The sequence below is a fragment of the Neophocaena asiaeorientalis genome, unplaced genomic scaffold, assembly GCF_003031525.2.
Source record: "Neophocaena asiaeorientalis asiaeorientalis breed wild unplaced genomic scaffold, Neophocaena_asiaeorientalis_V1.1 scaffold114, whole genome shotgun sequence".
Taxonomy (NCBI): domain Eukaryota; kingdom Metazoa; phylum Chordata; class Mammalia; order Artiodactyla; family Phocoenidae; genus Neophocaena; species Neophocaena asiaeorientalis.
This window is the reverse complement of record NW_020173116.1, coordinates 5,580,041-5,607,450: the sequence shown is the minus strand read 5'-3', so window position 1 is coordinate 5,607,450 and position 27,410 is coordinate 5,580,041. Positions and strand designations below refer to the sequence as shown.

The window sequence follows — 27,410 nt, the reverse complement described above, 5'->3', positions numbered from 1 at the left end:
TTGGATTCCTGACATTGTGAATTTTACTTTGTTGAGTACTAGGCATTTTTGTATTCTTATAAATAGTGAGCTTTGTTTGGGGTCACAGTTAAGCTAATGGGAAAAGACTGATCCTTTTGACATTGCTTTTAGTATTTGTTAGGCTGGACCAGAGCAGCGCTTCATCTAGGGTCAACTATTACCCACTATTGAGACAAAACCATTATGTGTACTCTACCCAGTGCTCCTTGAATCATTAGATTTTCCAGCCCGATTGATGGGAACAGGCACTATTCCCGGCCCTGAGTGAGGCCCAGCCACTCTTATCTTTAATGTTTTCATGTGGTTCTTTTCCTGTTTCCCTCCAGAGTCATCCTAGTGACTCCTTTGCCGTCTCCTGGGCGTTTGTCTTTCTTGGTTTACTGTCTCTCATTCTCATGGAGCACATTCTCAATCAGCTCTAGAGAGAATATATATATATATAAATAAAAACTATGGAACCTTGCATGTCTGTTTGTCATACTGGATTGGTAATTTTTCCTAATAGAGAATTTAAGGTTGGAAATGATTTTCCCTCAAAATTTTAAAAGTATATCTGCATTGTTTTTTAGCTTCATGTGTCATTGTAGAGAATTTTGATAACTTGAGTTTTCTAGGAGAACTGTTTGTTAGTTTTAATTTTTCTTTAATATCTTTTCTCTTTAATCATGGTGCTGTAATGAGCTGTGATGTGGGATTTGTTTCATTCATCATCATAGGCATTCAATCTAGGAATGCAAATGCTTTGGTTTTGAGACTTTTTCTTATACATTTTTTCCTTTCAAAATGTTCTTCTATTTTTCTTTCCAGATAACTGTATTAGACATTTGTTGAAACTCTTTTAATTGCTTCCTCAATTATTTTTACCTCAAATTGGCCTCCTTTTAAAAATTTTTATTCTACTCTTCTTTTGGAGATTTACTCGATTTATCTTCTAATTCTTCTGTTGAATACTTTATTGAAATTGGCAATGTCATATATAAGAATAATTTTATTTTTCATTGACAGTTTTTTCCAGTTCTCAATTATGAGAGCCTTTTCTTATCTTTGGCTATGTTAATTATTGGTTTTGTTTGTTTGTGTTTTAGTTTTCTCTAGTTCCCTGCATTGTCTCTGCCTCCTCTGAGTGCTCTGTCCTGTGTTTTGTTCTGGTCTCTGACATTCATGAAGGAGGCCTCCCCAGCCTCTTCTGATCTTCCACTGTCTCTCCTATTAAAGAGTGAAGAACCAGCGATTGATGGGAAGCTCTGTGAGCATGGGTGGGGCTTGTAGGCTTCACTGTCAGGTGATTGGCCAGTGACCTAAGTGTTTTAGTTTGGATACTCCCCCGTGTCAATATTGGCTTTCTTTCCCCCAGAGCCACTTACTTCCTCTAGAATTGAGTCTCCTGTCTGCTGCCTCAGGAATATGAACACAGCTGCTGATGCTCTAAGATCAGGTGGGGAGGAGCCAGAGGTGGAGTCCCCCTCAGTCAGTGTATGAACTTCCACTTATTTCCCTAGTTGTCAGCCCCTCATCGTGCCTCCATTCTACTGGTGCCCCAAGTCCAGTAGCTTTTCAGTTCAGAGAGTAAAGCATCCTGTCTCCTGTGGGAATTTGAGGGATACCTGCCAGCTGTGTGTGGTGGGAATAGGTTAGAGGGATCTCGAGGGCTACTTCCTGATCAAACTTTCAATCTTCCAGTTTTAGTCCCCACTCTGGTCCCTTGGTCCTCTGCTTCTGAGCCTCTCTGTGGTTCTTTGGGGAGAATCCATTTACTGAGTTAATTACACCTTCTTACTCTGCTTTTCAACTTTCATACGTATGTTGGCATTCCTCTTCCACTGTTGACTCCTCTGTACCCTGTGAGCTTATACTGTTTTAAATTTCTTATTGTCATCATAGAGGGGTTTTAGGAGGGAGTAGACATAAAGACATGTTGAGTCAACCATGTTTCCCTGTAAATTCTACTGTGTGACTCGTTTCATAGGTACAGCTTTAGCTATATATTTCCTAAGCTGAAATTTGCTCTAACTTCATTATTACTGCTCCTGGAATCAGCAGAGACAAAGAGGTTATAGTGCCCTTTTGTTTCCCTTTCAGATATATCAGAAATATACAATTTAATCTCCCGTAAATAAAAATACAACAACAGTTTGGTGTATGTTATTGCATATTTACTCTTCCTATATGTAAAATACTTATTTTCTAATTTCTAAAATGGATCATTGATACGTACCTTTTTGCAGTTTTGTTTTTTTTTTTGCGGTACACGGGCCTCTCACTGTTGTGGCCTCTCCCGCTGTGGAGCACAGGCTCCGGACGCGCAGGCTCAGCGGCCATGGCTCACGGGCCCAGCCGCTCCGCGGCATGTGGGATCTTCCCGGACCGGGGCACGAACCCGTGTCCCCTGCATCGGCAGGCGGACTCTCAACCACCGCGCCACCAGGGAAGCCCCCCTTTTTGCAGTTTTATTCACCCCCCCACCATTAGATATTCTTTCATATCAATTTACATGGTCTCTCAAATTCTTTTCAGTGTGGGGTGGTGAGTAATCCATTGGAAAATTATCAGAATTTATTATATCGTAATTATTAACTGAACATTACATTTATTCCTTTCTGTCACTATTATGCTTCAATGAATATAACACTACCTACAGCAGAATTTTTCTAGATTAAATTCATGGAAAGAAAATATTGGTCAGGAGGCGTATGTTTTTCGGTTTTAATAGCTACAGTCACGTTCTTCCCTCCCCAGAAAAAGAATGTAGTTGTGATCTTGACTTGTTTCCCAAATTATTTCGTACACATACTGTACCCACATACATACTTTTCCTAAAAAGCGCGTTAACGTTTATTATCCTTATATATAGACATTTTGACATAAAGTGGTTATGTGGCTTGTGTAGAATTTGCTATAAACCAGAGAGTGAAAACCAGCGCTAAATTCTACAGTTCGTCACCTAACCCAGCAAATAGTATTTGACCCTCTGGTCTTCATTCATGAGGTGCCTTACACACACACGCACACACACACGCATGCACGCACGCATACACATACATATTTAAATTTATTCACTGATTAGCTCTGTTCAGATCATTAGTAACCTGGCTCTGGACTTTAAAATGTGGCTTCCTCCTGAGATCAGCAGTGTTCCCTGCCTTGTACAGCTCAAATGACACAGAACTGATCCCCAGCTGGCGCCAGCTTCTTGACCTACTGCTGCACAGGTGTCTACTGGAGAATCCTCTTGGAGTTGTGTGTGTTTTGCTTCCCCAAGAGGAGTCCATGAGCTCTACCTACCTCCTTCCCTGTCTCCCACTTCTTTGTTGTTTTAGTTTGGAAAGGGCTTACTTTTTTTTTTTATTATTATTTTTTATTTTTGGCTGTGTTGGGTCTTCGTTTCTGTGCAAGGGCTTTCTCTAGTTGTGGCAAGCGGGGGCCACTCTTCATCGCGGTACGCGGGCCTCTCACTATCACAGCCTCTCTTGTTGCGGAGCACAGGCTCCGGACGCGCAGGCTCAGTAGTTGTGGCTCATGGGCCCAGTTGCTCCACAGCATGTGGGATCTTCCCAGACCAGGGCTCGATCCCACATCCCCTGCATTGGCAGGCAGACTCTCAACCACTGCGCCACCAGGGAAGCCCAGGGCTTACTTTTTAAAAAAACTTTCATTGAAGTAGAGTTGATTTACAATGTTGTGTTAGTTTCAGGTGTACAGCAAAGTGATTCAGTTATATATTCTTCTTCAGATTCTTTTCCATTATAGTTTAGTACAAGATATTGAATATAGTTCCCTGTGCTATACAGTAGGTCCTTGTTGTTTATCTATATTATATATAGTAGTTTGTGTCTGTTAATCCCAAACTCCTAATTTATCCCTCCCCACTCCTCATCGGCAGGCGGACTCTCAACCACTGCGCCACCAGGGAAGCCCTGTGTGTGGCCTTTATAAGAGAATTTTATTTGAGTGGTTCTTACAAAGATTGTTGCAATATGAAAGTCATTTGTTCGATAGAAATATCAAGCTGTCTTGTCAAACACACTAAAGTAACCCAAAAATAGATTTCAGAGCTCACAGAGCCTAAAAAGAGCAAAGATGATATGCAACAAGACAAAACTATTTCTGCATTTCCTATTTCTTGCTCGGACTGCCTTGCCTACCAGCCTGACACTAAACGTCTTGAGGAAATGCAGGGATCGTTTTGTTTGGAATCTTAGACACAAAGCTTACTTTTCTAAACTCATGATATCGTAATGGTCCTCGATTGAAAAGAAGGTGAAAGTCCACTTTTTTTTTTTTAATGCGACATTGAAGAGATTTTATCATGAAGGAAGCATTGGAAAATGAGAAGAACTAACATTTTCTGAGTGCCTACAATGAATTAGACACTGTGCTAAGCACTTACATATAATATCTTAATAAATCTTCATAGAAATGTATGAAAGTCCACTATTAATCTCAGCCTCATTTGAGTGCTTTCCGTAGAAAATTAAAAAAACAAACATACAAAAACCAAGAAGAGAATGACTCTCTATGTGCCTTTCTTCGTACTTCCTCATCCTTCTCTCCTTTCTCTTTTGTAGCCCCGTCAGCAGCACCTCTGAATGTCACTGTGTTTCTGAATGAGTCTAGCAACAAGGTGGATGTCAAATGGATCAAGCCTCCAATTAAGCGACAGGATGGGGAACTGGTGGGCTACCGGATCTCTCACGTGTGGCAGAATGCAGAGACGTCTGTAAGTCTGAACTTCAACAGGGTGCACTTGTCTTCTTGGATTTGCTGATTTAATACTGCTTTAGGATCTTTCCTTTTGTCGTGAAAAGGCCTGATATTATTGGGTTAGGCAAGGCACCTTTCAGCGGGAGATAAACAATGTAGTAAAAATTATAAGTGCCTGAAAAGTTATAAAATTCCAAGAAATCTTTGGGGCTTTCCTCACTCACTCTTCATCCATTCATTTATTTCATTAGTCAATGTGAATAGAGCTCATCCTCTGTTGTCACCTGATTCTTGCCTTCAGGGAACTTAGGCTCTTTGAAGAAGACGGTGTGAACTACTGAGAGGGGTTACCGGGCTTAGCAGTCCTGCAACTCATAACCTCTTGAAAATTCCAGAAGCTGATTGTCAGGGAAGCCCCCCAGCCTCATAGCAGATGGCAAGAGTAACTGGACCCCGAAAGAGAGGGTCGAGCAGGCTAGCAGGTGGATTGGCACAGCCCTGTAGGACGTACTGTATAGCACAGCTTTGTTAGACGTGACTCCAGTCAATCCCAGAGGGCCATCTGATTTTGATTGCCGAGCGGTCTAAAGATGGTGGGAACATCTGACCCAAGACAGAAGTGGTGAGGGGGACAGCTGACTGTGGTTAGGTGGGCAGCTCCCAGACAGGCCCCTTTCCCACTTGAGAAAGGAAGAGGGTTGAGGTGACACTGACTTCTCATGACACAGAGGATCTGTAGAAGAGCAGACGCACTGGCTTTATCCTCAGGACTGTCTCTTCTTTACCGCCATTGCGGAAAGCATGCTTTGTTGTTTTGTTGTTCTGTGTTGTTACAGTCCTCCTTGATCTAACCCTGGTAATAGGTCAGACTTCAGCATCCTCGTGGCATCTGTAGGGAGCGTCACAGGAAAGTTACAATTTCTTGGCACGGGCGAGGAAAGGGGTGAACAGCTGCACTGACGGATGACGTCCAGGCTTTGTGTCGGTCACTTTTAACCTCATGTCACCCAGCTTTTATCAAAACTGCTGTCTTCCAAAAGAACAATTTGAATTTATTTTTTTTCTTTTCCTGCCTCAGTTTACCTATCAGGAAGCAGACTGTCGGAAGCAGTAGTGATGGAAAAGGAAGAGAGCTTAGAAATCCATGGTTTGTTCTGCCTTATAGTAGATGATAAAAGGATGCTACTTGTACCAGTCGAAACCCTGCTTAAGGGAGTTGCAGCTATGAGATAAGAAGTCTCTCACTTCCTGGTCTTTTGTCTCAGACCATTTGTGCAAGGGGGCCTATTGATCCCATTTGCACACTGTCGAGTCAGGGGAATCAAATGCCTCTCTTAGAGGATGGCTCCTGATTACAATACTACATTCTTAGTAGAGATACATGAAGGTCCAGCGATTGCGTTCTGATTCAGTAGGAACTTTGGTTGGCGGAAGATAATGATTCTCAGCAGACACTTGAGTGATATAGGAACAAACTTTCTTAGTAGAGATACATGAAGGTCCAGCGATTGCGTTCTGATTCAGTAGGAACTTTGGTTGGCGGAAGATGATTCTCAGCAGACACTTGAGTGATATAGGAACAAACCAGTTTCTTTGAAGAGCTGCAGGTCATCCTTTCTCCTTCTCCCCTGGTGTGGGTGAAAGATACTTCTTTAGGGGGGACCCCTGAAGCAGAGGCGCGCTGACGGGCAGGAGTGATGAAAGCCTTACAAATGACATGACGTGGCCAAGGAGCCTAACACACAAGTGCCATGAACACCCAGCCTTGCATTCTCTCTGCCCTTTGTTCAGAATGCTCCCCTCTGTAGTGAGAACAATACCGCCACAGTTAGGGCTGTGACCTTTCCAGTCATTGCCTCCTTGGAGATGCTAGATCATCCCAGCAGGAAGGTCATTTGCATTGTACTCATGGTGCCCTCTGTGCATCACGACAGCCTTGTGACAACAGAAGACTTAGTGGCTCGCTTTACTTTGGGTAACATTCTCTGAGGCAGCTAAGCTCCCAGCTCACCAGCTGCAGCTGGAGACAAATAAGAACACTGAAGAGAAGCTCAGCCCGGGAGGGGCCTAAAACCCCCTTCCAAAGTGAAGCTTGAAATGACCTCTGTACCCATCACTTCGGTTCCCTAAACTCCCTTCTTTTCCGAAGGGCAAGAGTTAGACACAACTTCCTCTCGAAATCGTCCTTTCATTTTCATTTTAAAACTGTTACTAGGGACATCTCTGGTGGTCCAGCATTTAAGACTCCACGCTCCCAATGCAGGGGGCCTGGGTTTGATCCCTGCTCAGGGAACTAGATCCCGCACACAGCAACTAAGACCCAGTGCAGCCAAATAAATAAAAATAAAATAAATATTTTTTGAAAAGAAAAAAAAACCGTTACTAAAACTACATCTTCTTTATGTAAGGTGATGAAATTGGATATTTTTGGAAGATATTCTTATTTATTACTCTAATAAGGGAGGGTTTTTTTGTATGGAATTTCAGAACATTCTTGAAGTAGTCTTTGGGTGGGCTATTACAGTTTGCTGGAAATTTAGTTTTCAAAATTTGTACCTTCAGTATCCTACAACTGTTGTGTCACTTTCAGACTAAGAAACTCCTGGTATTTACTGTATGGACATTTACTGTATCTTGATGAAGCCATCAATGTTTTTTGCTCTCTTTTTCTTGCTGTCCCTTGCCTTCCAAGTCAAAGCTTAAAATACAAAGGTCAGGATCAAGTAAAATCTGTTCTCCTTGAAGCTGGAGCTGTGCCTTGCCCATCTTTGTACCATCTGAACACAGGACCTTAAGCTTGCTTTGTAGGCATTTATGGCACTATGAACTTGATGTATGGACCTGACTGACATCTAAACCAGCAGGAGAATTTCTCTCTCTGAATGGGACATTCTTTTGGTGAGTGTGGACTGGTATTTCTTGTCCCATTCCCATAAAGTGTCAGTAGACCTGTGAGAATTCAGTGAGCAGATAAGTTTATAAAATACTGCGTATTATACCCCCTTCTGGAAGACCCACAGTGTATACTGGCAAGTTCAAGGTTCTCCAGTGTTCTGCAATAAATAAATCCATTTACCTTGGACCGAGATTTGCCCGAACCTTAGACAGAGACTCATTTTTGTACGTGTCATTCTTGTAGAGCTCATTGTTTTGGGATTGGGGCTCTAATGCTGGTTTAACTGTGTTTGGAAAGGGTGGAGATCTTTGATCAGAAGGAAGTTTCATAGCCGATTATGATGGGCCAAGAGACATGACATGTAGAACCAGCTTATTTAAAGACACAGGGGAGCCACAGTGCACTCAAGGCTTCCTTCCTTGGGCCCAGACCCCAACCTCCTAGCAAGCTGCATGCCTGGAGCGTAGATGTGCCCACTGCCTCTTCCCTTTCCTCATTTCTCCCTCTCACTCACTGTCACAGGAGGGCAGAGCATGCGAGCTAGTGTCATTTTAAGGTAAAAAGAACAGGTGAGGTTCTTGTGAGACAGGCCAGACAGGAGTCTGAAACATTTCTGAAACCCAAGGATCCATCAAGGATGGTACCTTTTGCCTGGAAGAGAAAGCTACAATGAAGAGCAGCTCCGTGGATAGGTCAAATAAAATTCTTGGTTTGGGAACTAGACAGCCTTGATGATTTTCTCTAATGCACCAAGACTTGAAAGATACTACTCGCTCAGTTCTATCTTAGAGCCTTACAGTTATAGGGAAAGAAGATCAAAATACAGCACCTTACAGGTGTTATAGGAATGTAGGAATAATAATAATCAACGTCAGTTACTTACAGCGTTGATTACTTACAGACCCTGTGCCAAGTGTTTTACATAAAAGGCCTCATTTAAACCTTACAAAAACGCTGTGAGAAAGATACTATTTTCTCAGTTTTCATTTGAGGAAACTGAAACTCAGAAACATTGAGTAACTTACCCAGAGTCACACAGCTTAGAATTGCAGCATTGAAATAAGAACCCAGGTCTCACTGACTCCAAAGCCAGTGCTTTCCACAGCCCCACTGCTCTTCTCCAGATGCCCTTGGCTTTCTTCACAGCACAGTGTCTCTTGTTCAAATTCCACAGCATGGCCTCTTAGCAGAAAGAAGTGAAAACAGGACATGTTTCAAGAGTAAGATGTGAGGGTTTTACACTGTTGATTGTGCCTTTGAAGCCCTTTTGAACAAGTTTGTTGTCGCATGGGGTAGTTCTTTCCCTATTGAAGGTTACTGTTCTTTGGGGTAATAAAATGGACCATAGTCTTCTTGTTTTATTTTAGCCTAAGTAATTTGATTGATTTATTTATTTTTGAATTTTATTTTATTTTTTAATACAGCAGATTCTTATTAATTATCTATTTTATACATATTAGTGTAAATGTCAATCCCAATCTCCCAATTCATCACACCACCTGCACCACCCCCGCTTTCCCCCGCTTGGTGTCCATACATTTGTTCTCTACATCTGTGCCTCTGTTTCTGCCTTGCAGTCTGGTTCATCTGTACCGTGTTTCTTGATTCCACATATATGTGTTAATATACAATATTTGTTTTTCTCTTTCTGACTTACTTCACTCTGTATGACACTCTCTAAGTCCAACCATATCTCTACAATGGACCCAGTTTCGTTCCTTTTTATGGCTGAGTAATATTCCATTGTATATATGTACCACATCTTCTTTATCCATTTGTCTGTCGATGGGCATTTAGGTTGCTTCCATGACCTGGCTATTGTAAATAGTGCTGCAGTGAACATTGGGATGCATGTGTCTTTTTGAATTATGGTTTTCTCTGGGTATATGCCCAGTAGTGGGATTGCTGGGTCATATGGTAATTCTATTTTTAGTTTTTTAAGGAACCTCCATCCTGCCCTCCATAGTGGCTGTATCAACTTACATTCCCACCAACAGTGCAAGAGGGTTCCCTTTCCTCCACACCCTCTCCAGCATTTATCTGTAGATTTTCTGATGATGCCCATTCTAACCAGTGTGAGGTGATACCTCATTGTAGTTTTGATTTGCATTTCTCTAATAATTAGTGATGTTGAGCAGCTTTTCATGTGCCTCTTGGCCATCTGTATGTCTTCTTTGGAGAAATGTCTATTTAGCTCTTCTGCCCATTTTTAGATTGGGTTGTTTGCTTTTTTAATATTGAGCTGCATGAGCTGTTATATTTTGGAGATTAATCCTTTGTCCCTTGATTTCTTTGCAAATATTTTCTCCCATTCTGAGGGTTATCTTTTCGTCTTGTTTATAGTTTCCTTTGCTTTGGGTTTGTTGTATATGGCCTTTATTATGTTGAGGTAGGTTCCCTCGATGTCCACTTTCTGGAAAGTTTTTATCATAAATGGGTGTTGAATTTTGTCAGAAGCTTTTTCTGCATCTATTGAGATGATCATATGGTTTTTATTCTTCAATTTGTTAATATGGTGTATCACATTGATTGCTTTGTATATATTGAAGAATCCTTGAATCCCTGGGATAAATCCCACTTGATCATGGTGTATGATCCTTTTAATGTGTTGTTGGATTCTGTTTGCTAGTATTTTGTTGAGGATTTTTGCATCTATATTCATCAGTGATATTGGTCTGTAATTTTCTTTTTTTTGTAGTATCTTTGTCTGCTTTTTGTATCAGGGTGATGGTGGCCTCGTAGAATGAGTTTGGGAGTGTTCCTTCCTCTGCAACTTTTTGGAAGAGCTTGAAAAGGATGTGTGTTAGCTCTTCTCTAAATGTTTGATAGAATTCACCTGTGAAGCCATCTGGTCCTGGACTTTTGTTTTTTGGGAGATTTTTAATCACAGTTTCAATGTAATTACTTGTGATTGGTCTGTTCGTATGTTCTATTTCTTCCTGGTTCAGTCTTGGAAAGTTATACCTTTCTAAGAATGTGTCCATTTCTTCCAGGTTGTCCATTTTATTGGCAGAGTGTTGCTTGTAGTAATCTCTTATGATGCTTTGTATTTCTGCGGTGTCTGTTGTAACTTCTCCTTTTTCATTTCTAATATCCCTCTTTTTCTTGATGAGTCTGGCGAAAGGTTTATCAATTTTATCTCCTCAAAGAACCAGCTTTTAGTTTTCTTGATCTTTGTTATTGTTTTCTTTGTTTCTATTTCATTTATTTCTCCTCTGATCTTTATGATTTCTTACCTTCTACTAACTTTGGGTTTTGTTTGTTCTTCTTCCTCTAGTTCCTTTAGGTGTAAGGTTAGATTGTTTATTTGAGATTTTTCTTGTTTCTTGAGGTAGGATTGTATTGCTATAAACTTCCCTGTTAGAACTGCTTTTGCTGCATCCCATAGGTTTTGGATCATCGTCTTTTCATTGTCATTTCTCTCTAGGTGTTTTTTGATTTCCTCTTTGATTTCTTCAGTGATTTCTTGGTTAGTTAGTAACATATTGTTTAGCCTCCATGTGTTTGTTTTTTACAGTTTTTTTCCCTGTAATTGATTTCTAATCTCATAGCGTTGTGGTCAGAAAAGATGCTTGATGTGATTTCAATTTTCTTAAATTTACCAAGGCTTGATTTGTGGCCCAGGATGTGATCAATCCTGGAGAATGTTCCATGTGCACTTGAGAAGAAAGTATAATCTGCTGTTTTTGGAATGTCCTATAAATATCAATTAAATCTCTCTGGTCTATTGTGTCATTTAAAGCTTGTGTTTCCTTATTAATTTTCTGTCTGGATGATCTGTCCATTGGTGTAAGTGAGCTGTTAAGTTCCCCCACTATTATTGTGTTACTGTTGATTTCCTCTTTTATAGCTGTTGGCATTTGCCTTATGTATTGAGGTGCTCCTAGGTTGGGTACATATATATTTATAATTGTTATATCTTGTAGGATTGATCCCTTGATCTTTATGTAGTGTCCTTCCTTGTCTTTTTTTAAATTTTATTTATGGCTGCATTGGGTCTTCATTGTAGTGCGCGGGCTTTCTCTAGTTGTGGCGAGCAGGTGCTACTCTTCGTTGCGGTGCACGGGCTTCTCAGTGCAGTGGCTTCTCTTGTTGCGGAGCACAGACTCTGGGTATGCGGGCTTCAGTAGTTGTGGTGCACAGACTCAGTAGTTGTGGCTCACAGGCTCTAGAGTGCAGGCTTAGTACTTGTGGCGCATGGGCTTTGTTGCTCCGTGGCTTGTGGGATCTTCCCGGACTAGGGCTCGAACCCGTGTCCCCTGCATTGGCAGGTGGATTCTTAACCACTGCATCACCAGGGAAACCCCTTCCTTGTCTCTTGTAATATTCTTTATTTTAAAGTCTATTTTATTTGATATGAGTATTGCTACTCCAGCTTTCTTTTGATTTCCATTTGCATGGAATATCTTTCTCCATCCCCTCACTTTCAGTCTGTATGTGTGCCTAGGTGTGAAGTGGGTCTCATGTAGACAGCATATATATGGGCCTTGTTTTTGTATCCATTCAGCAAGCCTGTATGTTTTGGTTGGAGTATTTCATCCATTCACATTTAAGGTAATTATCGATATGTATGTTCCTATTACTATTTTCTTAATTGTTTTGGGTTTGCTTTTTGTAGGTCCTTTTCTTCTCTTGTGTTTCCCACTTAGAGAACTTCCTTTAGTATTTGTTTTAGAGCTGGTTTGGTGGTGCTGAATTCTCTCAGCTTTTGCTTGTCTGTAAAGCTTTTGATTTCTCTCTCAAATCTGAATGACATCCTTGCCTGGTAGAGTAATCTTGGTTGTAGGTTCTTCCCTTTCATCACTTTAAGTATATCATGCCACTGCCTTCTGGCTTGTGGAGTTTCTGCTGAGAAATCAGCTGTTAACATTATGGGAGTTTCCTTGTATGTTATTTGTCCTTTTTCCCTTGTTACTTTTAATATTTTTTCTTTGTCTTTAATTTTTGTCAGTTTGATTACTGTGTGTCTCGTTGTGTTTCTGTTTGGGTTTATACTGTCTGGGACTCTCTGTGCTTCCTGGACTTGGGTGGCTGTTTCCTTTCCCATGTTAAGGAAGTTTTTGACTATAATCTCTTCAAATCTTTTCTCCCTCCCTCCTCCTTCTGGGACCCCTATAATGTGAACATTGGTGTGTTTAATGTTGTCCCAGAGGTCTCTTAGGCTGTCTTCATTTCTTTTCATTCTTTTTTCTTTATTCTGTTCTGTGGCAGTGAATTCCACCATTCTGTCTTCTGGCTCACTTATCCGCTCTTCTGCCTCAGTTATTCTGCTACTGATTCCTTCTAGTGTATTATTCATTTCAGTTATTGTACTGTTCATCTCTGTTTGTTTGTTCTTTAATTCTTCTAGGTGTTTGTTCTTTAATTCTTCTAGGTGTTCTTTAATTCTTCTAGGTCTTTGTTAAACATTTCTTGCATCTTCTCGAGTTTTGCCTCCATCCTTTTTCCGAGGTCCCGGATCATCTTCACTATCATTATTTTGAATTCTTTTTCTGGAAAGTTGACTTCATTTAGTTGTTTTTCTGAGTTTTTATCTTGTTCCTTCATCCGGTACATAGTCCTCTGCCTTTTCATTTTGTCTGTCTTTCTGTGAATGTGGTTTTCGTTCCACAGGCTGCAGGATTGTAGTTCTTCTTGCTTCTGCTGTCTGCCTTCTGGTGGGTGAGGCTATTGAAGAGGCTTGTGCAAGCTTCCTGATGGGAGGGACTGGTGGTGGATAGAGCTGGGTGTTGCTCTGTTGGGCAGAGCTCAGTAAAAGTTTAATCCATTTGTCTTCTGATGGGTGGGGCTGAGTTCCCTCCCTGTTGGTTGGTTGGCCTGAGGTGACCCAGCACTGAAGGCTACAGGCTCTTTGGTGGGGCTAATGGCAGACTCCGGGAGGTCTCATGCCAAGGAGTACTTCCCAGAACTTCTGCTGCCAGTGTCCTTGTCCCGGTGGTGAGCCACAGCCACCCCCCGCCTCTGCAGGAGACCCTCCAACACTAGCAGGTATGTCTGGTTCAGTCTCCTATGGGCTCACTGCTCCTTCCCCTGGGTCCCAGTGCACACACTGCTTTGTGTGTGCCCTCCAAGAGTGGAGTCTCTGTTTCCCCCAGTCCTGTCTAAGTCCTGCAGTCAAATTCCGCTAGCGTTCAAAGTCTGATTCTCTGGGAATTCCCCCTCTGTCGCCGGACCCCCGTGTTGGGAAGCCTGACGTGGGGCTCAGAACCTTCACTCCAGTGGGTGGACTTCCGTGGTATTAAGTGTTCTCCAGTCTGTGAGTCACCCACCCAGCAGTTATGGGATTTGATTTTACTGTGATTGCGCCCCTCCTACCGTCTCATTGTGGCTTCTCCTTTGTCTTTGCATGTGGGGTATCTTTTCTGGTGAGTTCCAGTGTCTTCCTGTCGATGATTGTCCAGCAGCTAGTTGTGATTCTGGTGTTCTCACAAGAGGGAGTGAGAGCACGTCCTTCTACTCCACCATCTTGAACCAGTCTCCCCCTGAGTAATTTTGAAATGGGCCATATTCTTTTTTCTGTTTTGGCTGTGCTACATGGCTTGCAGGATCTTAGTTCCCCAACCAGGGATTGAACCCAGGCCCTCGGCAGTGAAAGCGCAGAGTCCCAACCACTGGACCACCAGGGAATTACCTGTATTCTTAATTACAGTTACAAATTGTGGGGTTGTGAATTCTTACGGAGTTGGAGATATTAAGGTCTTTTTGATAAGTGAAAACAAATATCCAGTTGCCCTGACCAACACTGAAGCCACACAATGAGAAAAAATAAACTGTGTTTCCAAAGATGTGCTGTTACTTTCCCCAACAGGCAAGGTCCGTATGTTTTCTGTGTAAGTAAAGCTGTAGTCAAACTGATTTCATTACCTGACGATGCCTTTAGGTTTTAAGTTCTTAGAGATATGGGCCTGTGTTGGTGAAATTGAAAGCTCACTAAATGAGAAATGTGCAGCTGACCCATGACCTGTGTCCTGTGGCCAGACCACATTGTGCCAATGAGATGACCCCTCCTTCGGCGGTCTGCACCCTGACAGCATGAGAGATAACACACGGGGGTGAGCGGGCGGCTCCTACAGCTCTCTGAAATTAGAAGGATCTCTGCCACCTTTCAAGATCAACACTAAAATACTTGGGGATATGGATGTGCTCACACCTTTCTTTATGTATTTGGCATCAAAACAGTATGAATAAATTACATCAATTTTTAACATTGGGAATCATGTTTAAATTATATTTGAGATTACTATTTAAGGATATTCTTGGAGAAAATTGGACACCTCCACTAAGTGTTTATCATTTATCTTTCTAATCACTACTTCAACATTGATTACAATTCCACCCCTAAAGTGGGATGGTTTTTTATGTATTTCCAAAATGGATTCCCAGTGAGCGGTGGCTGGCATCATTCCCATGCTTCAAGATTCAGGATAGGACTTCCCTGGTGGCGCAGTGGTTAAGAATCCACCTTAACCAGGAGACACGGGTTTGATCCCTGGTCTGGGAAGATCCCACGTGCCGTGGAGCAACTAAGCCCATGCACCACAACTACTGAGCCCATGTGCCACAACTACTGAAGCCCATGCGCCTAGAGCCCGTGCTCCGCAACAAGAGAAGCCACTGCAGTGAGAGGCCCGCGCACTACAACTAGGAGTAGCCCCCGCTCACCGCAACTAGAGAAAGCCCGTGCACAGCAACGAAGACCCAACTCAGCCAAAAATAAATAGATAAATAAATAAATTTGTAAAATTAATTAGTTAATTAAATTTTAAAAAGATTCAGGGTAATGCCAGCTGTGATGGTGGCCACTGTGACTCTTGGGTAACCTTTGCTCTGGGTCAGGCACTGTTTCAAGCACTTCACAGATTAACTCCTTACAGTTATTAACTCAAAGAGTAGGAGGTGGAAATTAAAAAGTAACTCCTCTGGGTTTTCATAGGGAGTTATAGACCCTATGGGAATAGGTGTTATCAACTGCTTTTATGTTCATTTCCAAAAGGATAATTTTGGTTTTGTTAGGATTTCTCTTCTTCTTGGGATTGAATTCTTTCAAAACTATGTGTGTCCCCTTATTTTAAGATGGTTTTTCTCATAAACAAGGTATTGCGTTTGCATCTTTGCAGACAAAATGTGTGACACCAGGAGCAGGCCCCATGTTCCTTGTCAGGCATGAAGTCTTTCTTTTGTACTTTGAAGAGCTGTTAGGTTTTAAACTGTGGGGTATATGCACTATTTCTCTGCTGCCCATCAAGGTTCCATGACTCTGAGGGCTTTGACAATGAAGTTACTCTACTTGATGAGTTTCTGTCCTCCCCAAATTACACAGAGAATGACCAACTAACACATAATCAAAACTGGGTTAGCCATACAGAAAATGCCTTTTGATATATCAGAAAAAATGACTAATTTGTCTACCTAATTAACAAAAATCTATGGCAAATCTTTTAGGCACTGAGTCCAATGGGGTTAAAAAACCAAAAAAATTAAGACCATAGTTTTCCCTTTCATCCCTTGTCTGGGGACGTTTCTAAGTCCTGATGGTCACTGTCTGTTTAGATTATAAACAGTGTCCAGGTGGCTGACCCAGGTGTCCCCATTGGTCATGAGTGATGGGACTGCCCTCTCCATAAGGGCTGACCTGGTTCCACCCGGCACCATTGGGAGAAGTGACCAGCATGAGTGACCAGGGGAGGAAGTTACCACCCACACCAGGCCCCTGCTATCCATTGCTGATCCATGATATCTGTGCTCCATGTGTGATATCTCTCTGTGAAAACAAATATCCATAATTCAGAATTAAAGACATGTTCCTAGTGCTACCTTTCAGCCTTCACCAACACTGTGGTTCCTATTTGAAAAGCCAATCCCAAACGCAAAGTTAGTTTCCCGCACCAGAGAACACCGTGATGGTCAAGGTTTGGAAACAAAGGGGAAAGTATTTTTTTCCCCTGGTTATTTTTTCAAAAGTCTCCCCCATCCCCCATGTTTTAACGGGTCAAGTTGTGCAGCGATGGCTTTAAAACAAAATAAGTAAAGCCAGATTTTTGAAAATGGAGCACACTGTGTGTTTGTCGCTGGAAGAAAAAGTGTCAGTGCCCTTCTAAATGTAGACTGTAGTCACAACTCTTAGAATTGCAAGGAACACGAGCCCACTTGTGCTGGTTCAGGGAAGCTGGCAGGTGTCAAGTTTCGGTGCAGCTCCTGGGCAGTGTTCTCTGGGGGTTCTGAGGGCGGGAGTGTCGAGGAGACAGTCTTGCTTTTGCCTTCGGGCGCATCTGCCACAGATTCCCTTTCTTCCAGAGGTTTCTTCACTGACCCCTCTAAGTACCGTGTTCGCACGACCCTAGTAGGCCCAGAGACCCAAGACCTGAGGATGCTGCCAGCCTGTCCTGCATCACTGCCGGCCTATTGGCTCCCTTGGCTGTGGCCTGAGTGAAGGAAGGGATGCTGTGGGAACACAGCCGCTGCCCCTGGGATGTGGGTGGGGCAGCTTCCCTCGGAAGAACTTCCCTCGGGCGACAAGGCCCCTGGTGCCTCAGTATCTCCTTTCCTTTCCTTTCCTCTCTGTCCCCAGAAAGAGCTCTCTGAAGAAGTCGGCCAGAACGACAGTCTCGCTCAGCTTTCTGTTCAAGTCCACAACGCCTCGTGCACCGTGAGGATTGCAGCCGTCACCAAAGGGGGAGTCGGGCCCTTCAGTGACCCAGTGAAAATATTTGTCCCTGCACACGGTGAGCGCTGGTGCCCGATTGACTGACGGAACATCAGTCCGGGCAACACACAGGTGGCCAGAGAGTAGCCTGTGGCACGGACGGCTTGTTTAAGAATGAAACATAAAGACCAAAAGGAAATTTCGCGGGGATGAGGATAGTTGATCGCTGATCACAGAGCTGTCGGTACCCTTGAGTCTTCCCACTACTATTACTCTCCAGTGTAATAACTTCCTAGGAAGATTCATCCCTTTCAGAACCCAGAATTTGACCGGACTTAATGAATTTAGGTTTTTTGGTTTTGCTTTTAACTTTTATTAGAGTATAATTGATTTGCAATGTTGTGTTAGCTTCAGGTGTACAGCAAGGTCAGTCAGTTATACATGTACATATATCCACTCTTTTTTAGATTCTTTTCCCACATAGCTCACTACAGAGCATTGAGTAGAGTTCCCTGTGCTATACGGTAGGTCCTTATTAGTTAGCTATTTTATATATAGTATTGAATTTGTTTAAATGCATCCATACTACATGACTGAATTTTGGGTAGGCGATGTGGGTAATCCTCAGCTCTCTAGAATTGGCACCGTTTCTTTGTTTGCTTTAAGCGGTGCAGGTTGCTCTGTTATTAGCCATTCAAACCTTAGGTAACATGCTTTGTGATTCATTGGTACAGAACAAGAAGCGTTTCCTATAGAAGCCATCTTTACACGGTGCTGGGCTCGCTCAGCTAAATGCCCGTCCCTGCGTGCTGTTTTCTTCTTGTTGTTGGAGTGGCCTTAAGCAAGGTGATGCCGTGCTGCCCCAAGTGGCCCAAAGGCTGTGTTTGCTTCTGTAGACCAGGGCAGCCGCCTTTGTTCTGACTCTGACCTGCCCTAGGTTGTTTGGTAATGAACTGCTACCATGAACTCTACGCAGACATCTATATGGGTATGATTTGTGCATTTACAAGTTCTTGCCAAATATACAGCCTTTGTAGCCGTAGCAGACAGGACTTGGGAACAGACCGTTGAGTCCCGCTATGTCTGTCCCAGTGACCCTCAGATATGTTCTCCCTTTTAGTGCCAAATTGGATCCATATTACAGCTCCTACAGCCCATAAGCCCAGTCCCAAGGGTACATTAGTAACTGGTGTTGGGGACACAAGGCATGCCTACCTGGCAGAATTTCAGGGACAATGAGATTCTGATTCTAGAGGCACAGGTTAAAAATCAGAGTTTAACACAGACATAGAAAACAAACTTATGGTTACCAAAGGGGAAAGGGAATGGGGGAAGGATAAATTAGGAGTTTGGGATTAGCAAATACAAACTAGTACATATAAAAGAGATAAACAATTAGGTCCTACTGTGTAGCACAGGAAACTATATTCAATATATTGTAACAAACCATAATGGAAAAGAATCTGAAAAAGAATGTATATATTATATATATAACATACACACCACACACACACACACACACACACACACACACACACACACAACTGACTCACTTTGCTGTACACCAGAAACTAACACAGCATTGTAAATCAACTCTACTTCATTATTTTTTTCCCCCGCACCTTGTGGCATGTGGGATCTAGGATCTTAATTCCCTGACCAGGGATCGAACCCACGGCCTCAGCCGTGGAAGCACAGAGTCTTAACCACTGGACCGCCAGGGAAGTCCTATTCTTCCATTTTTTTCAAAAAAATCAGAGGTTAAGATGACAGAGCTTTCATCTTCATTCATAATAAACCGTCCAAAACTGTAAAAAGCTTTGCTGTTCTGGCAGTCCTGGTTTTGCATGGTTCCCGTCTGCATACATTTCAGTTACCACAGTTTAGTTATATCACACCTGTTCCCCAACAATATGGTTCAAATTTAAGGTGCCAGCACATATTAACTGTGAGTAATTGTATGAACTTCACCACCAGCTCTTCAGTGCACAGATCACTCCGTAAATAACGGGGGCATCTTGGTTGTGACCAGTCGGGTCACTTCTTGCAAAGTCTGTCTGTGGTTCATCACCGTGCTTTCCTTATTCAGTCCACACGCATCTAACAGGCATAGAGCTGTGTTACTTCCTTGTCTCGCAGGGGCGAACCCACATGACATGTCACAGAAGCAGATAATTGAGAGACAGAGCTGGTGAAGAAAGATGAAAATGTAGAGAAGAAAGAAAAAGTGATAGTGTTGGAAGTGGAATTTGAATTGAATGTGTGTGGAATTACGAAAGAAGTAGTTGACTGTGGGCATGTTGACGCTGCTGCCATTTGGTCCGTGAGATGAGCAGCCAGGGAACTCAGTGAAGGTGGACTTACCCACGTGAGTGAACTGGTTGTGCCGAAAAGGAGAAAGATGTCCCAGAGGAAGTTACACTGGCCACAGTCTTCACGTGTGTGTCAGGGGCCCCGAAGCTGATGTACTGAATTGAGAATATGCAGATTATGGCCGCCTGAATGAGGAGCACACACCACCCCCATGGGGTGGGTAGATAGTTCCCTCAGCATCTGAGCTCCCACTTTGGGGAAGTGAAAACCCTGGGGTCATTTTGATTGTGCAGTTTCAATACACCCACACAAAGGAAGCAGAGTCACAAGATCTGTTACAGATCCCAGATGCGGGTGTGGGGTGAGGAGGTGGGAGAGCCAGGGCAAGGGTGGTCCTTCATCTCACGTCAGAGCAGGCGGTAGAGAGGGGGTAGAAAACGCCTGTACTTAACTTTTCAGGGGCTCAGCTCTAAATGGTTATTTTAAAAGGTGCCCCTGGAAAAGCAAAGCAGGAACTTGCAGCAGGACTCCTAAGCTCAGATCCTCATCAAAATGCCCAGACTCTGAATTGTCATACTGGGTTGTAAGCAGGGTTGTCATACTGTACAGTGCCTCAGCAGGGACTTCCCTGGTGGTCCAGTGGTTAAGAATCCACCTTCCAATGTAGGGGATGCGGGTTCGATCCCTGGTTGGGGAACTAAGATCCCACATGCCGAGGGGAAAGTGAGCCTGCGCGCCACAGCTAGAGAGCCCGCGCACTGCAACTACTGAGGCCGCGCACTCTGGACCGTGCACGCCACAACTAAAGAGAAGCCTACACGCCACAACAAAGAGCCCGTGCGCCACAACCAAAGATCCCACGTGCCGCAACTAAGACCTGACACAGCCAAATAAGTAAATAGATAAATAAATATATTTTTTAAATAAAATAAAAGAAAATGTCTCAGCAGCAACTCAAAGTCTCTGCCTTCTCATCACAACATTAAAGGAACTCACAGAGGTATTTTACGACACTGAAAGCGCAAAGGATAAAACATTGGAAGCTGATCCAAACTTGGAAAGGAGTATGACATTTGTCAGGGCATGGAAAATACATTCTCTCTATATCCTAAGCCATGTGGCTAGAAGCTGGCAAGCAGTGTTCAAACTACTCTTGATACTTTTTTTAACAAAGAAATAAAGCATTTTGATTCTCAATATTTCCAGTGTTTTAAATTAGAGCGTACCAGTTAAATATTAGTTTTACTATTTTTTCAATTGCTTATACATTCATAACTGACATGAAGAGAGTTCCCCAATACTGTAAATCAACTACCCCGAATCCCAAAGAGATGTTTTGAATTGATTCTATTGGTGTTTTACCAGGTTGGGTCAATTTTGCCCCCTCGTCAACCCCAGCACCTGGTAACAAAGATCCTGTGCTCATCATCCTTGGCTGCTTTTGTGGATTTGTTTTGATTGGGTTGACTTTATATATATCTCTGGCCATCAGGAAAAGATTCCAGGAGACAAAGTTCGGGTAAGTTTCTCAGTTTACAATGTTTTGCTCGGTGGTATCGATGAAGTTGCTCTGCCAAGCGTTAATGCCTCTTCTGCTGGCCCAGCTCCGGTGCCCAGCTGGGTCCCTGTATTATGCACACCCCGTGGGGGGGGGAGGCAGCTTCCTTACTTAGGCCAGTGCCACAAAGGCAGGCAATAGTGAAAGCTTTTGGGCTTCCCTGGTGGCGCAGTGGTTGAGAGTCCGCCTGCCGATGCAGGGGACACGGGTTCATGACCCGGTCCGGGAAGATCCCACATGCTGCGGAGCAGCTGGGCCCGTGAGCCATGGCCGCTGAGCCTGTGCGTCCAGAGCCTGTGCTCCGCAATGGGAGAGGTCACAGCAGTGAGAGGCCCACGTACCACAAAAAACAAAACAAAACAAAAAAAATAGTGAAAGCTTTTTACTTCTTCCAAAGTCTCTTCTTGCTTTCCTCCTTTCTTGTTTGCCTTTAAGAGGAAACTTAATATTTTTTAGGACATTAAATGTTGTGAAAATATTTTGATTCTGGTTTTAAAATACATTAAAGTCAAAGTGCTAGAATGACATCCCATCCACAATAGCACGAGAACTATAAGGTTCCTAAGAAGAAACCCAAAATATGTACAAGAGCTTTGTGGAAAAACTTATTAAACTTTACTGACATTGCAGAAGACAACTCAAATAAATGGAAAGATGTGTACCATGTTCATAGATGAGAAGGCTCAGTTTTGTCAAGAGATCATTTTTCCCCAAGTTAACCATAAATTCAATATAATCACCATCTAAATTGCTGCAGGATTGTTGAAAAAAGCTGATTTGAAAATTTACCTGAGGGACTTCCCTGGCAGTCTGGTAGTTGAGACTTTGCCTTCCAATGCAGGGGGTGTGGGTTTAATGCAGGGGGTGCACATTCGATCCCTGGTCAGGGAGCTAGGATCCCATATGCCTCGTGGCCAAAAAGCCAAAACATAAAACAGAAGCAATGTTGTAACAAATTCAATAAAGACTTTAAAAAAGGTCCACCTCCAAAAAAAATCTTTAAAAAAAAAAAAGAAAGAGAAAATTTACCTTGAAGAGTAAATGAGCAGAGACAGCCAAGACAGTTTTGAAAAACACAAAAGTTTGGGTGGAGAGGGCTAATCCTACTAGGTATAAAAACATGTTAAATGATTGGAACAGCGAGGTATTGGTGAGAACTCAGTGTATGGACATCACAGGGTGCCCATATGTGTGTGGGAATAGAATATACAATGAAGATTGCATTTCAGATCTGTGGAGAAAGGAAAGAATGTTCAAAAAACAGAACCTGTTCTAGGGGTTTGGGGCTGCCCACATGTAGCTTATAGTCTAGCAGTTAGGAAATACAGAAGAAAACGCTCCACATGAAAACATCCTTATCAGCTAGTCCTCCACTAACTCATGGTTCCACAGAACCCAAAAGCTTACCGCCAAAATAGATCTTAGATATTGTCTGATTCAACCCTAGCTGTAATAATTTGGAGAAGTTTAATGTTGAATGTTTTAAAACTTACCCAAAAGCGGGGCTGCAAAGTACAGCGGATATATTAATAAGATTCCAGTACTGTTTCAAATATTTAGAAATAAAATTATCTCCAAGAACCATTAAGCTGAGCAGAAGCCGAAAACAAGTGAAAAGTTGATCACAGTTTACTTTATACATTATTTTACACTGAAGTCAGTTTCCTTGGGTCTTCACACCCTCTTCATTTGTTCATTTTGTACAAGCGCCTTTCATTTGTTCATTTTTTAACGAAAATACCTTTATTTTCTACTTATAAAAGTAACATTCTTCTAGTTTTTTTAAAAATCACATTATATAGAATAGTTGAAAGTAGAAAGTGAAACCCACCTGTAACTCCAGGGTTTATACCTGGTCTCAGTTGCTATTTCAGCATAAATCCTTCCAAATTCTTTACTTTGCATACAAATATATTATTTTTTAAATGTGTTCTCTCTTTTAAAATAATCTATATATGCAAGATAACGTGAGGTTAAGTCTATAATTTAGACTCATGAATTCATAGTACTTGCCACCAATTAGTCTAAAACAGTGACTAAATGGATTTTTTTAAATAGGTTTTATTTTTCAGAAAAGTTTTAAATTTACAGAAAAGTTGAGAAGGTAGTACAGAGACTTTCCATATACACCACATCCAGGGTCCCCTGTTATTAACATTTTATGTTAGGACAGTATATTTGCTACAATCAGTCAAACAATATCAATACATTATCATTAACAAAGTCCATACTTTATTCAGATTTCCTTTGTTTTTGCCTAATATCCCTTTTCTTTCCCAGAGGCCTATCCAGGACACCACATTACATTTTGTTGTCATGTCTCCTTAGGCTCCTCTTGGCCGTGGCAGTTTCCCAGCCTTTCCTTGTTTTTGTTGAACTTGCTAGTTTCCGGGAGGACTGCTCAGGTATTTTGTAGGATGCCCTCTCTTGGAATTTGTGTGATGTTCTGCTCGTGATTAGACTGGGGTTACAGGTTATTGAGTGGAAGACTACAGAGGTAGAGTGCCATCTTCATCCCATTACATGGAGGATACACACTGTCAACATGATTTATCACTGTTGATGTTAATCCTGGCTCACCTGGCTGAGGTGGTGTCTGCCTGATTTCTCTACCATAGTTATTTTTTCTCCCTTTTTATACTGGACTCTTAGGAAGCAGGGCCGTATATGCGGCTCACACTTACAGGGTAAGGAGTTAACGCTACCCCATCTCTTAGAGACAGAGTATCTATATAAAATATTTGGAATTCTTTTGTGCAGGAGACTTCTCTCTTTCCCCCATTTTATTTATTTATTTATTTATTTATACACATACACGTGTGTGTGTGTGTGTGTGTGTGTGTGTATTATCAGTCTGGACTCATGAATATTCATTTTATACTTTGGGTTGTAATCCAATACGACTATCGTGTTGCTCAAACTGTTGCAGCTTTGGCCGTTGGGAGCTTATCAGTTGTTCTCAGCTCTTGATGGTTCCTAGACAGGGTTGTTTGATATTGCCACGTAAGCCTAAAATGGATCTAAGGAAAGAAGCCTATTCCTCCCAGTGAGAAAGGTCTTTGGACTAGAAGAGCCCTTTTAACAGGCAGAAGCTCAGTAGCATCTTGGGGAACCAGCCCCAACCTGGGTAGCCTTCTGCTGCTTGTGTGAGATGTCTGTTCTCATTCACCCAGGAGCGCCTTCACAGAGGAGGATTCAGAACTGGTTGTCAGTTACATAGCAAAGAAGTCCTTCTGTCGGCGAGCCATTGAACTCACCTGTAAGTTGACTCTCATTTCTCTGTTTTGGCAAAAGTTAAAATAGTTGAGAGCAGAGAAAACCACAAATTAATTGATAGATCTCTAACAAAAGCCAAAGGAGTCGAAGAATGTCTATCTTTAATATGCAAAATGTCTCTGGAAACCAACAAGTATAGAGTCAGACATGGCCCTGGGCTTCCCTACTAGCCGGTTTCCTGGAAATCTGGAGCTGGACCCACGGTGAAGTGACCGGGGTTAAGGACTCCCGATGCCATGAAACATGGAGGGAAGAAGGAACTCTCAGGGTGAGAGGAGAAGATGTGGGCAGAGGGATTTAAAGGAAACAGCAAAGCAACTGTCATAATCTTGAGCTCATTTCCTGTTTTTTCCTGACAACCAAGTCAGGGAACAATTTGCTAGCATACTTTGTGACAGTTATGGTTTGAGCTTTGCTGAATCAGAGCGGGAACTCTTTTAGTTTCAAAGAATGGGAATAGACAGATAGCTGTGTTCTTGTATCATTTCAGAAACAGTGTTGGAAATGTGTGAATATTATCAAATTCAAGCTTCAGGATGTTTGCCAAAAACAAAACAACAACAAATAAATATAAGGATGATGGAAGGCAGGTTACTAGGAAACAAAACTCATTTGATGTAGGATGTTATTACTTCTTTAATCTAGAAGTTTTGCCTTTTAGATGTCTATTCTTGCATTTTAAAAAATCTGTCATTTAGACCAATTTCTTTCCTTGACTGAAGCACTATTTGGGTAAAATTTTTTCACTAAAAGCTAATGTGTCCTTTGTAATTTTACCACATTTTTTTTTTCTTTCTAAGTCTTGCTCGTTCCCTAACTATGGCACAAACTGAATCATTTGCCAAATGGCTATTGAATTGGTCTCCCTCTCCTGGTTAACAGCCTTTATTGATAACACTGATTGTCTGTGCTGCATATCTACACCTCATAGAAAATCTTAACCTTCAGTCCCCCACCAAGTATTCAATTTAGCACTTTCTATGTCATTATAATGAGGTTCTATGTACCATATGTAAAACAAACTGTACCTTGTTCTCTACATGTTTCCTGTGGATTCTGTGCCACCTTCCCTGGCATGGAAGGGCAGGGGAGGTGTCCTGATGACTTTTTTTGTATCCCACACTTAGGGGTATACTAGTAAATGCTCCACTAGAAAGAATATTGACTGGGGACTGCCCTGGTGGTCCAGTGGTTAAGACTCCGAGCTCTCAATGCAGGGGGCCCGGGTTTGATCCCCGGTCAGGGAACTAGATCCCGCGTGACGCAACGAAGATCCCTCACGCGGCAACTAAGATCCCGCGTACTGCAACTAAGACCCAGCGCGGCCAAATAAATTTATAAATAAATATTTAAAAATAAAAAAAAAAAGAAAAGAAAGAATATTGACTTAGCTTCCTCACTCCTTTAGAGTCAAGGGCAAGGCTCCCCTGCATGAATCGGATTGCCAGCTGCTGCTACCACCCAATGGGAAGAGAAATATGGTTCTGATTTTTATAATCCTTCAGGATTAATTTTGCCCTGAAACATTCATTTTACTCAGTTTAATCATTAAGTTCGATTAAGTGTGATATTTTACTACTGGCATTTTGGGGGGAGAGCTACGGATATAAAATGAGAAAAATGTTTAACTTTTTTATAGGACTTTATATACAATTTTAATTATATTCAGATGAAAGGAAGCATACTGACAGGTCATGTATGTTCTGTGACTCCTTTTATAGTACATAGCTTGGGAGTCAGTGAGGAACTGCAAAATAAACTAGAGGATGTCGTGATTGACAGGAACCTTCTAATTCTTGGAAAAATTCTGGGTGAAGGTAAGCAGTTTAATTCTTTTAAAATATGAGTAAGAAGGTAAACAGTTCACAGTCATTTTAAAAAATATATATTTATTAAATAAAATACCATTTTTGTGACTTGAAGTTATAATACAAATAGTTCTATCTTATAACTTTTAAAATGACAAAGTAAATAGTGATTTTTGAAACTCAGATTTGGCCTATGAAAAAGGCCTCTGCAGAGCCTAACAAACACAGTGGGCTCTTGAAAAATATTAATTTCCTCTCTTCATTAAAATGCAATGCAATTCATGGGTCGGCTTCCTATATACTTTCAATTTATTCCTCTAGTTCTTAAGTTTACTATTCTTGTCACCTTCCTAATTAAATAGGAACACAGGTGAAAATACATATTTGTCAAAATGGTCTTAGGATAAATGATAATGGTATTAAGAGTTTGTACTTGATGCACGTCAGTAACAATTTCCGTGTTGTCTTGTGTCTTGAATCAGTCATGATGCTTAACAAAGTGGTGAGCTGGACTAAGTCTGAGCCAGCCAAGCTTGGGACAAGCAGCAGGCGAGGGCGTGGCCTGTGCCCTGGGTTTACCAGTGTGGGTGGCCTGGCCAGCTCTGCCCGGCTGCTGTGTCGGGGTCACAACGGAGCCACGTGAAAACAGCAGCTGCAGTGCTATTGCATTTCTGTGGGCAAGAGAGGTTTTGCACAAGGTCAACAGAGATGTTGTTTTATTTCACAGGAGAGTTTGGGTCTGTCATGGAAGGAAATCTTAATCAGCAGGATGGGACCTCTCAGAAGGTGGCCGTGAAAACCATGAAGTGTGAGTTAACCTTGATGAAACCCATTCTTCTAGGGGTGGGCAGCTGCTTCGGTATCCGGTGCTTCATCAGGCCAGTGATGAACGATGGAGTTCATATGTCATGGTCTCGGTCACCAATGGGTCAGAAGGCCATCCAGAGCACTGTTAAGGTCACAGATGGAAAGTTACTGTAATGAGCTCTTCATACCTGCATTGTGTGTGTGTATATATATATATATATTTTTTTTTTTTTTTTTTCAAACTGAACATGAGGAAACACGAATTCAGGGCTTGTCTGTTTGGGGGAGGGGTCTGAAGCTCTGATGGTGCTTTTTTTTTTTTTTAATTTATTTATGTATTTATTTACGGCTGTGTTGGGTCTTCGTGTCTGTGCGAGGGCTTTCTCT

General features: G+C 42.1%; 1 protein-coding gene across 1 annotated transcript in view; it reads left to right on the top strand.

The window, feature by feature from the left end:
- The window catches only part of MERTK (MER proto-oncogene, tyrosine kinase), a 107,499-nt gene that overhangs the window by 58,058 nt on the left and 22,031 nt on the right, over positions 1–27,410 (top strand). Inside the window, exons 8-13 of the mRNA XM_024744008.1 lie at positions 4,587–4,738; positions 17,187–17,340; positions 20,940–21,093; positions 24,306–24,391; positions 26,130–26,225; positions 26,944–27,024. Coding sequence (XP_024599776.1) covers positions 4,587–4,738; positions 17,187–17,340; positions 20,940–21,093; positions 24,306–24,391; positions 26,130–26,225; positions 26,944–27,024 — 723 coding nt within the window. The remainder of the gene's footprint in view (positions 1–4,586; positions 4,739–17,186; positions 17,341–20,939; positions 21,094–24,305; positions 24,392–26,129; positions 26,226–26,943; positions 27,025–27,410) is intronic.